Source organism: Carlito syrichta, unplaced genomic scaffold (genome assembly GCF_000164805.1).
Source record: "Carlito syrichta isolate Samal-C Ts95f unplaced genomic scaffold, Tarsius_syrichta-2.0.1 Scaffold308784, whole genome shotgun sequence".
Taxonomy (NCBI): Eukaryota; Metazoa; Chordata; class Mammalia; order Primates; family Tarsiidae; genus Carlito; species Carlito syrichta.
In genome coordinates, this window is record NW_007252880.1 from 247,143 (window position 1) to 262,918 (window position 15,776).

At 36.5% G+C, this 15,776-nt stretch overlaps 1 protein-coding gene across 1 annotated transcript in view; it reads left to right on the forward strand.

The window, feature by feature from the left end:
* Window positions 1-15,776, forward strand: part of CEP85L (centrosomal protein 85 like) — a 180,615-nt gene that overhangs the window by 106,916 nt on the left and 57,923 nt on the right. The window contains exon 5 of the mRNA XM_008065691.2: window positions 12,762-12,879. Coding sequence (XP_008063882.1) covers window positions 12,762-12,879 — 118 coding nt within the window. The remainder of the gene's footprint in view (window positions 1-12,761; window positions 12,880-15,776) is intronic.

Below are 15,776 nucleotides of genomic sequence, written 5' to 3' on the forward strand. Positions count from 1 at the left end.
CGAGACTCCAACTCAAAAAAAAAAAAAAAAAATTAAGGAAGTTTTGGAGGACATTCTAAAACTTTTGAAGATTTGAATACCTAAACACTTGAAAAAGAAATCTATTTTTACTTACTAGACAATCTTCTGGTTATTCTGAGCAATAGACACATTAGCGTGACTTAATTACATTATCTTTGATATATGTTGGTTCTACATCATTTATAGATGAAATATGCTTTTGGGATAATTAAGTGTTATGTATCATGGTAATTGAGAAATAATTTCAGGGGGCTTTTTTCTTAATGCTAATTATTGCTTACTTTCATATGCTTATATGGAAGAAAATATCAGATATTTTAACCTTAAAATTATTATTATTATTATTATTATTATTATTGTCAGAGTCTCACTCCATCACCCAGACTGGAGAAGTGAAGTGGCAGGTTCACGGTCACCCCAGTGTTGACCTAGTGGGCTCTGGTGATCCTTCCGCCTCAGCCTTCCAAGTAGCTGGAACTACAGGCATGCGCCACCATGCCCAGCTAATTTTTAAAAAAAAATTTATTGTAGAGACGAGGTCTCGCCAAGTTGCCCGGGCTGGTCTCGAACCCGCAGGTTCAGGCAATCCACTCACCTTGGCCTCCCAAAGTTGCTGGGATTACAGGCTGAGCCACCGAGCCCGCCTAACCTTAAAATTCTAATGCAACCTTTAAACTTTTTAAAATGTATTAAATAGTTGAAATTTCAAAAGGTACTCGCTGTCTCAGCCTGTAATCCCAGCACTTGGGAGGCCGAGTTGAGCAGATTGCCTGATCCCATGGGTTTGAGATCAGCCCAGGCACCTTGGTGAGACCTCATCTCTACAATAAATCAAAAAATTAGCCAGGTGTGGGAGCACGTATCTGTAGTTCTGGATACTTGGGAGGTTGAGGTGGACGGATTGCCAGAGCCCAGCAGTTCGATGTTGGGATGGCCATGAGCGTGCCACTGCACTCCAGCCTGGGTGATGGTAAGACTCCAACTCAAAAAAAATAAAAGTTTTGCTTAGAAATTTAGTGGTTTTAAGGAAGATCTACTGAAATATAAACTAGACCATAGACATATGAACTTTCTTGTTCTCCACTATGTTTACAGCATTTTGAAAAGAGCTTGGCACATAGTATATACTGAAAACTTGATACTTCCATACTTGGTAAATGAAAGAAGATTGTGGAAGACAGTTTTAACTGATATTAACTGTTTCTAGCACAAATGAATCTCATATATGAGTAAGTACAGGCCCAACTGGATATGTATTTTTAACACTAATAATTAAATTCACTGTATATACTTGAAATTAATAATTTTTTAATAGACTCAAATTCAGAATTTTATTAATGTGGATTTGCCTTCCCTCAAACAATGGAAATCAATTGGCGTTTATTAATTTTTGAATGCCATTCCATTGGGTGTATGTCAACAGGAAATTCAGAAAATTATTGACATAATCTAATAAAAAATGTATATGTATTTCTCATTAGAGCATATCGTAGAAGGAGACTCAGGAGTAATTTAAAGTAATTCAAGTTGCTTAGTTGGCGAATTCTTCACACTGCATATAACTTCTGACAGAGACTGGATAATTAGGTCAAAGCACAGCGGATGTTTGGGACAAAGAACCACAGTGAAAACTATAGCAGTGTCTGTGGTGGCTGCATGTCAGGTGGGAGATGGTAGGCCTCAGATGGCCATGGCAGGACGACTTGTCTTGACTCCATGTGGTCGGTCTGCCATCCTCCAGCAGGATAGCCTGACTTGTTCGTGGAATGGCCTGGATAGCCTGACTTGTTCGTGGAATTCTGAGAGAGACTGAAGCATTCGAGCCCTCTTGAAGCTTAGGCTTAGAAGTGGCCCAGTGCCACTTCCATTTGCATTCTGTTAAGTCTCAAAGCCAGCAGACTTCGCCTCTGGACAGTAGGAGCAGCAAAATCACTTTGTCAAGGGGCGTCAATGATACAGAGAGGATAATAATTGAGACATTTAGTAAATAGTCTACCACACCCATCATCTTAAGTAATCTGTAGTTTCTTTATGAATTTACTACAAATTTTTGATGATCAGTGTGTCTGATATTTTATAAAACAGAAGAGAAACCGGCAGCTTTTGGCTGACGTTGAAAAGTAAAAATTTTTGATTGTGTGAATCTCTGTACCATACATAGTGCTTACAGTTAGAATCAAAGATACAACTCTTTCTCTTTTTTTGAGGAAGCAGATTAAATTAATGAACTTTAGAGTGTTGATGACATATGCAGAGGCTATTTCAGGGATAAAATTGGCAGGGTTTGGTGTCTGGTTGGATGGAACTGAGAGTGAAGATGCTGAGCTTTCTGCTTTGGGATGCGATATGGGTGATGATACCTTTCAAGTTATTCAACTGAAAATTGTATCTTGGATATTATTTCTGAAAATACTAAGTTACCCACAATTACATGAGAAAAATGTTTTTCCACACTGCATATAGCTTTTGTAGTAGAAGACTAGGCCGTTACGTCAAAGCAGAGCAAATGTTTGGGAAAAATAACTGCTATAGAAAGTGTGTTCCTAAATGTTCCCTATTTCTTGAGAAAGAGCATATAGATTAACTTTAGGAACAATTCAGAAACACAGGGAACCTGGTTTTTCGTTCTTTCTATTTGCTGCTATAGCTGTTTAGTTGATTCAGAATAAAGTGCTTGAACTTTTGCACTTTGATTCTCTGATTTGCCTAGGTAAAGGAGTTTCACTACTTAAATGTGAAGTTTTTTTTAAAAGCTGACCTCATAGAAATAGAGAATAGAACAGTGGTTACTAGAAGCTGGGAAAGACTCAGGAGAAGTGCTGGTGGATAGCAAGAGGTTGGTTAATGGATGCAAAATTATAGCTAGATGGGAATAAATTCTAGTGTCAATAATCTATGGAACTGTAGGTAACTATAGTAGACAATAATTTATTGTGTTTTTTTCCAAATGACTGGAAGAGAGAAATATGAATATTACTGGCACAAAGAAATAAAAGTTTAAAGTGATGGATATGCTAATTACCCTGATTTGATCATTACATAGTATATGGAAATATCACACTGACCCCATAAATATGAATAATTATGTCAATTTTAAAATACATTTTTAAAAATTTTAATGAAGTTTGTTGAAAATCATTGTTCTCTAGGCAATTCCCCTCCTCCACCCAACTTTTCAGCCTGAGAATTAAATGAATGAATGTATGTAAATACACCCAGTATACGTCTGATGCATTGTAGCCATCAGCAGATGGTGGTCACATATACGTGTGTGTGTGTGTGTGTGTGTGTGTATAAATTGTCACGCGTATATGTTTATTGTTCCTCAGTAGACTCTGAGCTCCCTCAGAAGAGTCATTCTTGTAAATTTCATTACTCCTAATAGTTACTTACCAAATATTCATTTGGAGGAAGTAGTCTTCCTTTAACAGAAAAGAGATCAAGGTTGTTGGTCAACCTGTGCTGTTGCTTACACTAGTAGATCTTATCATGGTTTACGTTTTAAAATTGCTTGACTTTTGCCACTGAGTTGATCAAATGGAACATAAATCAATGCACTCAACACTGACTCAGACAGTTCCTCTTGTGGTGACAACTGAGTTTGTGGTATTAGTAAATGGCATGGCAAGGTAAAGAATTCTTATTTTGTCATTACTTGCAATTTGTTGTATAAATGTCACTCATTTAATTATACGTGGAAGTAAAATCACATAATGATACTAGGTAGGCTTTTAAAACCAAGATTGATTCTTTGGTATTGTGGATACTTTTTTTTATTGAATTCATAATGTCCTTTTCATCATCTGCTTTTATAAGATAAGATTTATGATCAAGTTTCTTAAAACCTACTTGTAGATGCATGGTTATTAAAATTATTCCAAACTCTGCAGATTTGATTAATTATAATGTGAGGTTTTATTTGTGGCAATTTGTAGCATGTGCCTTTTACTTTGAGATGGATCCCATAATAAGGAGTCAAGATTATTTTTTGTCACAAGGGTTGAAAGGAGGTTTGATTATTTTTATCATCTGATTTGAGCATTCAGATACAGTTTTAATAGTTTATTTGTATGTTAAGTTTTTTTTTGTTGCTTTTACCTAGGCTTATAGTGTTACAGTATAAATTATAGAATCACTTTACAAATCTGTTATGTTTTAATCCCAGCGGATATACTGCAATTCAGTTCTGACCCTGAACACCAGGGTTAACGTCAGGCTCCAGGTTTCAGGGTCTGGTCCCCGGTAGGACTCCTCCACTTCGGGTGCCAGCCACACCGGAGGCATCTGCTGCAGCAGCTGTATTTCCAAAGACGGTGAGCCTCACCAGAAACGCAGCTCTCCTGTTCCTGGTCAAGGATCTGTTATTTCAGGATATATATTACGACATATGTGTATTCTGATGATATTTTGTTTATTCAGAATATGTAAAATATGTGTATTATATGTATATTGTTCCAAAATAAGAATACAAGGAAAGACCCACAAAAATGGAATTTACTTATAAAAAACTGTGTATTTGTTCTTACATGTTTAAACTTCAGTCACCTTCAAAGTACTCTCCATTTGATGCAATATACCTATGGAGATGCTTTTTTCACTGCTTAGAACAGTTTTTAAACTTGCCTGTGTTAATGCCTTTTAGTGTTTCTGCCATTTTTTGTTTCCCCTTGAAGACTTTTTTTATGGAGGGGAGGAAACAAAAAGTAGCTCGGAGCGAGATCAGGTGAATAGGGACCTGGGCGTCATGCCGTTTTTTGGTCAAAAACTGCTGAATACTCAGCATGGTGGGGGCAGGTGCATTGTCATGATGGAAGAACTAGTCAGTCACCTTTTGCCGCAACTCGGGGCATTTCTTCTGCAAATTGTGACACAGCCTTCTCAAAATTCCAGATAGCAGCTTTGGTTGACTGTTCGATTGACCAGAGGAACAAATTCCAAGTGTACTACAAGGGGCCTGCCCGCCAAAAGATAATTCTGTTTCTGGGGGGCTACCCCCTCATATGTCCTTTGTTTTGCCATGTCACTTTCACAGTGAGCTTGTCAGTTGTATACTCTTCATTGATTTGTTTTTGTATTTCTCTCAGCATTGTTTTGTAGTTTCTAATGTATAGGCCTTGTATATCTTTTATATTTCTTTCCAAGTATTTCATGTTTGTTGATGCTACAATAAATAGTATTTTTTAAATGTCAATTTCTCAGCTGGGCACAGTGGCTCAAGCCTTTAAGTAATCCCAGCGCTTTGGGAGGCTGAGGCAAGGGGATTGCCTGAGCTCTGGGGTTCGAGATATGCCTGGACAACTTGGTGAGACCTCTTCTCTTCAATAAATCAAAAAATAAGCCCCAGGCGTGGTGGCTCAAGTCTGTAATCCCAGCACTTTGGGAGGTTGAGATAGGGGGAATGCCTGAGTTCACAGGTTCGAGAACAGCCTGGGCGAGACCTTGTCTCTACAATTAAAAAAAAAAAAAAAATTAACCAGGCATGGTGGCACATGCCTGTAGTTCCAGGTCCTTGGAAGACTGAAGTGGAAGGATCGCTGGAGCCCAGCAGGTCGATGCTGGGTGGCCGTGAGCTTGCCACTGCACTCCAGACTGGGCAATGAAGTGAGACTCCGACTCAAAAAAAAAAAAGTCAATTTCTCATTGTTTATTGTAGATATATAGAAATAAATTTGATTTTTATATCCTGCAACCTTGCTAACTACACTAATTAGTTCAAGTAGGATTTTTTTTTTGGTAGATGCAATGTGATTGTCTACATAGATGATCACGATGTCTATAATTAAAGGTTATTTTACTGCTGTTTGGTTTTTTTTGAGTCAGAGTCTCACTCTGTCGCTCAGGCTGGAGTGCAGTGGCTTCCTCATGGCCACTACAGCCTCAACCTGCTGGGCTTAGACGATCCTCCTCAGCCTTGCAAGTAACCAGAATTACAGGAGCACACTACCACGCCAGCTAGTTTTTCGATTTAGGGTAGAGATGAGGTCTCGCCAAGTTGCCTGGGTTGGTCTCGAACCCCTGGCTTAGGCAATTCTCTCTCCTTGGCCCCCCAAAGTACTGGGATTACAGACTTGAGCCAATTTTATTTTTTCTTTTGGAGTTTCAACTGGTGGGTAGAACCTCTCATACAGTGTTGGATAGAAGTGGTAAGAGCAAGTATCCTTTTTCTTGTTTTGTTCCTGAGTTGTTTAGGGAAAAGCCTTTACTCTTTCACCAGTAGGTATGTTAGCTGTAAATTTTCTGTAGATGTCCTTTTTAGGTTGTGGAAATTCCTTCTATTCATAGGTAGCTGATGAGTTTTCAGATGTAAAACCTATCTTGAAATTCCTGGGATAGACCCTACTTTGTCATGATGTATTTTCCTTTTTATATATTTTTGGATTCAGTTTGCTAAATTTTTGTTGAGGATTTTTACTTTTATGTTCCTGAGAGATGTTGATCTGTAGTTTTCTTTCCTTGTATTTATCTGATACTAGTATTGGCAATGCAGGTCTCAGAATGAGTTGGGAAGTAGTACCTTTTCTTGGTTTTTCTGGAAGAGTTTGTATACAGTTGATATTAGTTATTTCTTAAACATTCATTCAATAGAATTCTCTAATGAAGATTTCTAGAACTGAAGTTTTTTTTTTGTTTTTTTTTTAATCAGAAGGCCAACTACAAATCCAATTTCTTTAGTAAATATACAGCTATTTAAGTTAACTATTTCTTCTTGATAAAATTTTGGTAACAATTTTATTGGAAATGATGATCATAATATTTGCCCTTGTTATACTTTTGAAATCCGTAGAATTGGCTGGGCTTGATGGCTCAGCCTGTAATCCCAACACTTTGGGAGACTGAGGTGAATGGATTGCCTGAGCCCACGGATTTGAGACCAGCCAGGGCTCATCTCTGCAATAAATAAAAAATTAGCCAGGCGTGGTTGTGCGCACCAGTAGTTCCGGCTACTTGGAAGGCTGAGGTGGAAGGATCGCCAGAGCCCAGCAGGTCGATACTGGCCTAGGTGACCGAGTAAGACTCCAACTCAAGAATAAATAAATAAATGATTTCAAAATCTGTTATAATGTCCCTTCTCTCATTCCTGATGTGGATAGATTGTGTATTCTTTCTTTTATTTTTCCTGACTAGTCTGGCTAGACGTTTATCATTTTTGTCAGTCTTTTCAAGAAATACCTTGTTTCATTGATTTTTATCTCTTAATTTTCTGTTTTCTATTTCAGTGATTTCTGCTTTCTTTAATTATTTCCTCTGCTCTACTTTGGGTTTCATTTGTTCTTTTTTTTTTTTTTCCCTCTCTAATTTCCTAAGTCAGAGACTGAATAATTTAAGGCATTTCCCAAGTTCTTCTCTAGCAATTGATCACAGATTTTAATTCATTTGGTTCTCATCTTCATTCAGTTCAGAATATTTCCAATTTTCCTTTTGATTTCTTATTTGACCCTCAGGTTTTATAGAATTATATTCCATAGTTTCTAAGTATTTGGGGACCTTCCAGAGATCTTCTGTTAATTCTTTTCTAATTTAATTTCACTGTGGTCAGAAAAGATACTTTTACATGAATTTATTTATTTAAAGTTTGTCAGTGCTTGTTTTATGACCCAGAATATCATCTGTTTTAATAAATGTTCCTTGTAATCTTAAAAAAAAATGTGTATTTTGCTGCTGTTGTGTGGAACATTCTGTAAATTTCTTTTAGGGAAAATTAGTTTATAGTGTTATTTATGTCTTTTATGTACTCCTGATTTTCTGTCTACTTTTATCAGATATTGGGATCCAGATGTTGGAATATCTAATTATAATTGTGAATTTATCCATTTCTTTTTGCATTATACTATCAGTTTTTGCTTCATTTATTTATAAAAGTTGTGCTCTTAGACCCTAAAACATTTTCTTCTTAATGAATTGACCCTTTTATTATTGTTAAATTACACCTTTTTTTTCTGGTAATATTTTTTGCTTTAAAAATCTGCTTTTAGCTGGGCTTGGTGGGTCAGCCTGTAATCCCGCGCCTTTGGGAGGCTGAGGTGAGTGGATTGCCTGAGCCTACGGGTTCGGGACCCACCTGGGCAGCGAGACCTCATCTCTACAATCAATCAAAAAATCAGCCGGGTGTGGTAGCGCATGCCTATAATTCCGGCTACTTGGAAGACTGAGGCGGAAGGATCACCAGAGCCCAGTAGGTCGAGGCTGCGGTGGCCGGGAGCGGCCACTGCACTCCAGTCTGGATGACAGAGTGAGACTCCAACTCAAAAAAAAAAAAAAAAAAAAAAAAATCTGCTCTGACTATTACTGATAGAACCAATCCAGCTCGCTCTTGATTACTTTTGGCATGTGTTTTCCTCCTCTCATTTTTAACCTATTTGTGTCCTTATGTTTATGTTTTTCTTTTGCTTTTAATTTAGTGTTGTTTTATTTTATATTTTGGTTTTTTGGAGACAGAGTCTTACTCTGTCACCTAACCTGGAATGCAAAGGTGTGATCATAGCCCCACTATAGCCTCGAACTCCTGGGCTCAAGCACTCTTTCCTCCTTAGTTTCCTAAGTAGCTAGGACTACAGATGCGTGCCACAGCAACCAGCTAATTCTTTATTTTTTTGTAGAGATGGGGTATTGCTGTGCTGCTCAGGCTATTTTGAACCTCTGGCTTCAACTTATCCTTTTGCCTCAGTCTCCCAAAGTAGTGGGATTACAGGCAAGAACCACCCCCAGCCTGCATTCTTAATGTTTAGAATGATATTCTTGTAGATAGTTGGGTCTTTTTACTCATTCTGACAATGTCTGCCTTTTGACTGGAAGTATTTAGACCATTTATATGTTGTGGTGCTGATATGGTCAAGTTTAAAGCTTCTAACTTGCTACATGTTTTCTAATTTTCCCATCTGTTTTTGTTTCCCTTCGCTGTCTCTTGAATTAGTTGAATTTTTAAATAATTACTTTCATCTCCTTTGTTGGCTTATTAGCTATAGCTCTTGGTTGTGTTATGATTACTTTAGATTTTATAATATATTTCTTTAAAATATAGCAGTCTATCTTCAAGTAATACTGTGCTATTTCATGTATAATGTAAGAATCTTATAAAATATACTTTTATTTTTTGTCTCCCAGCCTTTGTGCTATTTTGCCTTACATTCCGTCTACAAAAGTTATATACCATACAATACATTATTATTTTTGCTTTACACAATTTATCTTTTAGTGATATTTAAGTAATAAGAAAATACCTTATGTATTTTCCCATGTAATTAGTATTTCTGGTACTCTTCCTTCTTTTTTGTAGATTCAGGTTTTCCATCCAGTATTATTATTCTTTAGCTTAAAGGCATTCCTTTATTATTTCTTATAGTTGAAGTCTGCAGGTGATGAATTCTTTCTACTTTTTAAGTCTCCAAAATAAGTATTCATTTCATCTGTGTCTTTTGTATTTTCCACGGGTGAAATATTCTAGGATGATAGGTTTTCCTTTTGTGGAACTTTTTTTTTCTTGTAAAAAATTTTAGGTTGAGAGCTTTTAAGGTTTAGTATTTCTTTGTCTTTTCATTTGCATTATTTCTGATGAGAAATATGCTATCCTTTTACCTTTGTCTCCCTGAATGAATGTATGTTTTCCCTCTGGCTACTTTCAAGATTATCACTGATTGTAATCCATTTGATTAAGATGTACCTTGGCTTAATTTTCTTCAAGTCACTTGTACTTGGGGTTCACTAGATTCTCTAATCTGTGAGTGTGTCATTCTCATCAAATTTGGAAACATTCTGGCCTGTATTCTACAAATGTTTTTTTCTGCACCCCCTCTCCACTTCTCACCTCCTCTTTAGGAATTAAATTTTACATCTATTTGGCCTCTTATAGTAGTCTTGCAGCTCACTGATACTCTGATTTTTTTTTTTGGTCTTTTTTTCCCTGTGTGTTTCTTTTGCATAGTTTTTACTGCTTTGTTTTCAAATTCAGTATACTTTTCTTTTGCAATGTCTAATCTGCCCTTAATTCTTATTCAGTGTGTTATGTCTTTTATTGTCTCTACTTAACAGGTAGCTTCTTGTGCATGTGAATACAGTCATAATAGCTGATTTAGTGTCCTTGTCTATTCTGTCATCTGTGTCAGTCCTGGCTGAGTTTCAGTTGATTGGATTTTCTTATTGTTGTGAGTTACATTTTCCTACTTGTTTGCATTCCTGTAATTTGTTACTTGATGTCAGGCATTATGAATTTTAACACGCTTTGTGGTAGGTCAGTGAGCTGGTGCTGCAGGTATGGCAAAAAAATTGTACAAAAATTCGATTGGGAAAGATAATTTATTAGAAAGTAGATTAAAGAGAGAGAGTGAATCCACTTCAAAGGTGAGAAGGGGGCCGGGCAGCTGAAGAAAATGTGGCAGGGAGTACTTGAGGGGACAGAACCAGGTTGAATGCTTTTTTTTTTTTTGAGTTGGAGTCTCACTCGGTGGCCCAGGCTGGAGTAAGGTTGAATGCTTTTAAAGCTTCCTTTTGGTGGAGTAGTTTGCCATGGTGGTGGGATGGTGGTCTGTGTCCTGTAGGTCATAAAGTGCTGATCACAATAGATTGGGTCAGTTTAACCCTTTATGGCAGGAACACAAATATTTTGGATAGAAAGGTAATCAGTACAAAGCATGCTTGGGGCGTCCAGTGACTACCTCTGGTATACCTCTGGTAAACCCTGGTTTACCCTTGGCAAACTGGTTCTGTCCCCTGTTAATGACCAGAGGGCAAGTTAAAATAAAACGCTAAAGAGGTTGCCCATCCTCTTCCACACAAAGCTTCAAATGACTGCTCTTGGGCAAAAATTACTCCATTTTGGCGTTTTACCCTTTCATTTTGAATGTTACGTATTTTTGTGTTTCTGAGCTTTATTCTGAGAAGCAGTTTTTGTTCTTGTTTTTAATTTGTTCTTGTTTTTAATTTTGTTTTGCTTTTAAGTTTTGTTAGATGGCACTAGAGCTTTCCTCTTGGATTAATTTTTCTCTACTACTGAAGGAAATCCCATCTTAGAAACCTGGGGCTTCTTAGCCTCAGTACTGTTGGGCTTTGGGGCCAGATAATTGGTGTAGGTGTTTGTCCTGCTCACTGTAGACATTTACTAGCATCCCTGGCCTCTGCTCACTAGATGGAGTAGCACTCTCTCCCAGTTGTGAAAATAGAAAGTCTTTAGGAATGACTGAATCTCCCCTGGGGTAAAAGTTGCTACTGGTTGAGAACTGACAGTAGCTGACCCCCTGCAGACGGTGAGGCTCCCTCCGGCAGCTGGGAATAGCGGGTCCTGCAGGTCCCAGGTCCCGTGTGGACCTCCCACGTTGTTCCCTGTAACCTTTTGGTCGCCCCTCCTCCTCCACACACCGCTTTAACGGTTTCTTCGGGCGGCTATTGGGCTATTGATCAGTGTTAAGCCGAGTACTCATGGGTCACCCAGTGCTGTGCATTATAGCTGCCTTGGGCCTCTCGGCTCTGTCCCTTCCATTCAGGGAGAATGCCGTCCCTGTACTGGAACTGGAAACCTCTCTCAGCAGTCAACAAAGAGGCCTTCCTAGGGCCAACTTGGCTGGTTACCCATCTCTCAGACTTCTTTCTTCATTCCCTAATGTTCAGTGTCTTGAGAATCTTCGCTTCCTCTGTTTTGTCTTTTTAAAAATTTTAATTGTTTTAGTCAGGAGGGCAAAACCCATCCCGGTACTCAGTCTTGGCTGGAAAAGGAAGTGTTTTTTTTAAATTTTGTAAAGATTTAAATTATTTGAAAAGTGTCATATGACTAATCTCTCTTAACTTACCTATTTCCTACTTCATGTTCTCTATGTGGATTTTCTTAAAGGAGTGCAAATTTTTAAAAAAAATGAAAATAACTGAGTAGAACAAGGCCTTTGACACGGTCTGAAATATGTAACCTAGTTTGTTCCAAAAGTTACTTTGTTAGTAATTTTGGAAAGCAAGGTATTTGTGTACTTACACTGTCTTTATTATTCCTTAAAAGCACTCTCTCCTTCAAAACTTCACTATGTTATTAAATTTTTAAAGATGGGAGATACTGCATACAAAGCTCTTAGCCTCACAACTGGCACATAAAGTTTTTAAATCTATAAGGATCCATATTCACAGGGGTCAACTAATTTGCACAAAGCAAGCTTTGAGCTGCTGAAGAAAGATTTGAACCTGTGCGTGTCTGTTTCCAACATGAGCTGCATTACTAAACAGAATGTCAGAGCTCTCCACAGATGCAGACCTGTCACTGAGTATCCCATCATAAGTTATGTTTCCGTGTGGACTGTGCAGCCTGGGATGATGTAGAGAGAAGATGCAGGCACAGGACAGCAGTTGAACTCGAGGATATTTGTGAAGCCGCGTTTCGCCCCTGACAGTAAGACCTCGAGAGCTTCAGTTGTCACACTGTGTTCGGCAGAATTTGTGTGAATGCAAATAATGAGTTTAGGGTAATGGCAGTCCAGGCTGAGGGCATAACGCTTGTGATGTTAGGTAACAAGAACAAAGAAAGCAAAGCATGACTTTGTTGGAATCTAATTCTATAAAAGACTACATTTTATAAAATGCCAGAAATACTCTGCAGCATGAAGTTTTGCTGTAATTCCACACGTGGTACTGTGGATTTTTAAAAATTGTTTTCACAATTGATAACACGTATAAATTCTTAAGCAAAATTATTGGAATGCTAAAAGCTTTGTATGTATCTATTAGAAAAGTATATTCTTTATAATGTGATCTTCATTGATGTTTTGCAGACAGAAGCAACAGATTACCCACCTACATGAGAGGATAAGAGATAATGAATTACGGGCACAACATGCCATGTTAGGACATTATGTAAATTGCGAAGAGTCTTATGTGGCTGGTTTGCAGGTAAAGGATTTTGTAGTTGTTGTTTTAATAGTAAACCTTGTGCTAATAATAGACTTATCTTGTAAGATTAGGATATTTGAAATCAATTTTTGGATTAATCCATTCACTTGGTGTGGTGTTCATATTTATATATGTGATGAAAGGTGTCCAACCATGATAATCCATTTGTCCAGTTCACACCCCCTCTCCACCCACATGCAGGAACTACTGTTATCAGTCTCTGGTGCATCCTTCCAGAGCAGGTGCATATCACAAGCAGACGTAAATATATTTTGTTCTTCCGTGTTTGTGAAAAGCATCAGAATACATAGATTATCTGACATCTTTTTTTATTACAAAAATTATACAAGCTACGACGATTATTTCCATATTGTTCCATTGATAGCACAGCTACGTAAATTTTTTTTATTTTATAGAGATAGCATCTCCTTTATTTATCAAAATTTAGGTTGTTTCCAGTTTGGGGTTATTATGAATAATGCAACAAAAAATAACCTTTTATAAATATTATTTTGGTCAGATGCAGATATTTTTATAAATTAAATTTCCAGAAGTGAAATTTCTGGTCATTGCTTGAGCTAGTGATTTTTACAGATAATGGTCAAATTGCCATCCAGGAGAGCGGTGTGTAAGACTCCTCTCTCTCCTGCTTCACAACTCCTGGCCATACTTACAAAATGTGTTACCAGACTTTGGAAGTTCTGCTCTTCTAGTAGGTTTATGCAAAAGGCAGGAAGTAGTAACCTCTGGACGGTTTTAATGTGTGTTTTTCTTAAGAGTAATATTGAGCTTCTTTTTATGTATTTAGGACCCATATATGTTTCTTTTTCTGTGAATTGTCTTTTCATATCTGTTGCTTATTTTTTGTTACATTTTAGGCTTTTGCTTATTGTTTTTAGGACTCCTTTATATAGAAAATAAATAGACTTTTTGTCTGTAATTTGATTTGAAAATACATTTTCTAAATTTGTCATAATGTTTTTCTATTTTTATCATTGTTTCTTTTTCTTCCATGTGATTTTTTTTCTGATGATGTCTCATTCTAATGAATATTTTATAAACAAGTTTTATCCTTACAAAGGAGCCTATTTCAGGAAACAATGATTAAACATCCACTATGCTATTAATAAATTCTGATGTCATAAAAGTGAAATAGTTCTTGCCTTCATGTGTCTCAGAGTGTATAAAGGGAGAGACCATATAAAAAGACACGTTTATCTATTCCTTCTCAATTTATTTGCATTCACTATGGGTAAGACAATGTCTAGGCCCTAGGAATAGAAATGTGGTTTTATCTTTAAGGACAGTACAGCCTAATGGGTCTGGAAGGCCTTGTAACAAGGCTTATATGGCTGGAGGGGCTACTTTCCTTAATTATTACTCTTTTAAAAAACTGCTTTCCTTAAAACCTGTTTGCACTTTTTAATATAAACTTTATAGTTTGTTTATTTCCAAAATTTAAAAAATGGGCATTTTTTTATTGGGATCAAAGGAAAATATTTTGTCCTCTCTATTAAGATCTTTATTCTTGGATTTTAAGAAGTCTTTCTAAGTGTAATTTTTTTTCCCATTATATCTTCACATGTGTTTATAAATACCAATTGCACTGCTGTATTAAAATCAGAAAATATTGAAGACCAAATATCAGATTTACTTGAGGCAGAGGCATCTAACATGGAGATGATTCCAACTTGCTATTGGAATGTATAAGTACTTTTAGTTACTTACACATCATAATATGGTCTCATCTACAACTTCTGTCACATAAGAGCAAGACTTTATGGTGCAGTATGAGATTAACAGCATACACTTAATTGAAAATGGCATTTTTATGCTATATAAGTAGTATAATTTTGCTTGATAACAGTATTTTAGTAGAACCATTCAATTTCTCTTTAAATTTTGTCATTCTGAAAAAGGTTTTACTTTGATTATATAATTATTATTACATCACTTGAAAGCATGTAAAAAACTTGTTACTGCAAAGCATGTGTAAATGCTGAAAGATGAAGTGAATGGTCTTCTAACACAGCATCAGACCAGTAGAGGGCTCTCCAAGTCAGTCTGCAAGAACATAAAAATACCTAGAAAGGGTATGGAAAAAAGGCTTGCTAAAAATGTTAGAAGGATTTTGAATTGTGTGGAGAACTGAAATATTAAGAAGTATACTTTTAAAAGATAAGGGCAGTTCATAAAAGGGAATACAGGGAAAATATAAATGGGTATGATCAATAAATAAGATCAGCTGTTCTCAGTAGATACAGAGAACTGATAAAATGGCATGAGTTAGAAGAAACAACAGATGTGATCATATTTTTTAGCAAAGAAATTTTTAATTTACTTCTGTGAACAACTCGTTTATGCACAACATTGTGTATGTGTGTACATTTTCCTGATTTAGAGCTTGTTATTCCAATTCCATAGCACATTAGACACAGAAAATCATTCTTTACGCTGCAGTAAATAAAGCCAGTTAGTAAAATAATAACATTCTTTTATGAAATTATAGATAAAAAGCATGTTCTTATGAAATATCTTTTATTTGCCTATTAAAAACTTGAACTAATGTTGCAGTGAAGATGACCTTAGAAGTAGACATCTCTCAGTCTCATAGACAATGAATGAGAACCATGTCTTCATCCGAAAATCCAAAACTTTCTAGGTAGTTTTAATAGTAGAATAGAACCAAAGAGTAGTTTGTATTTACATTTGTACCCACATTTTCATCTGTAGTTAACAGGCCTTCATAGAAAAAATAAAATATGGAAGACTCTTTTCTCTTTTGTTAATTAAAGAAGAAAGAGATCTCTCCTTTCTGTATACATGTGTACCTTGGAAACACCAGCAGCTTTACTTTTATTTTACTTTATTGATACATGATTTTTTGTTTTGTTTCC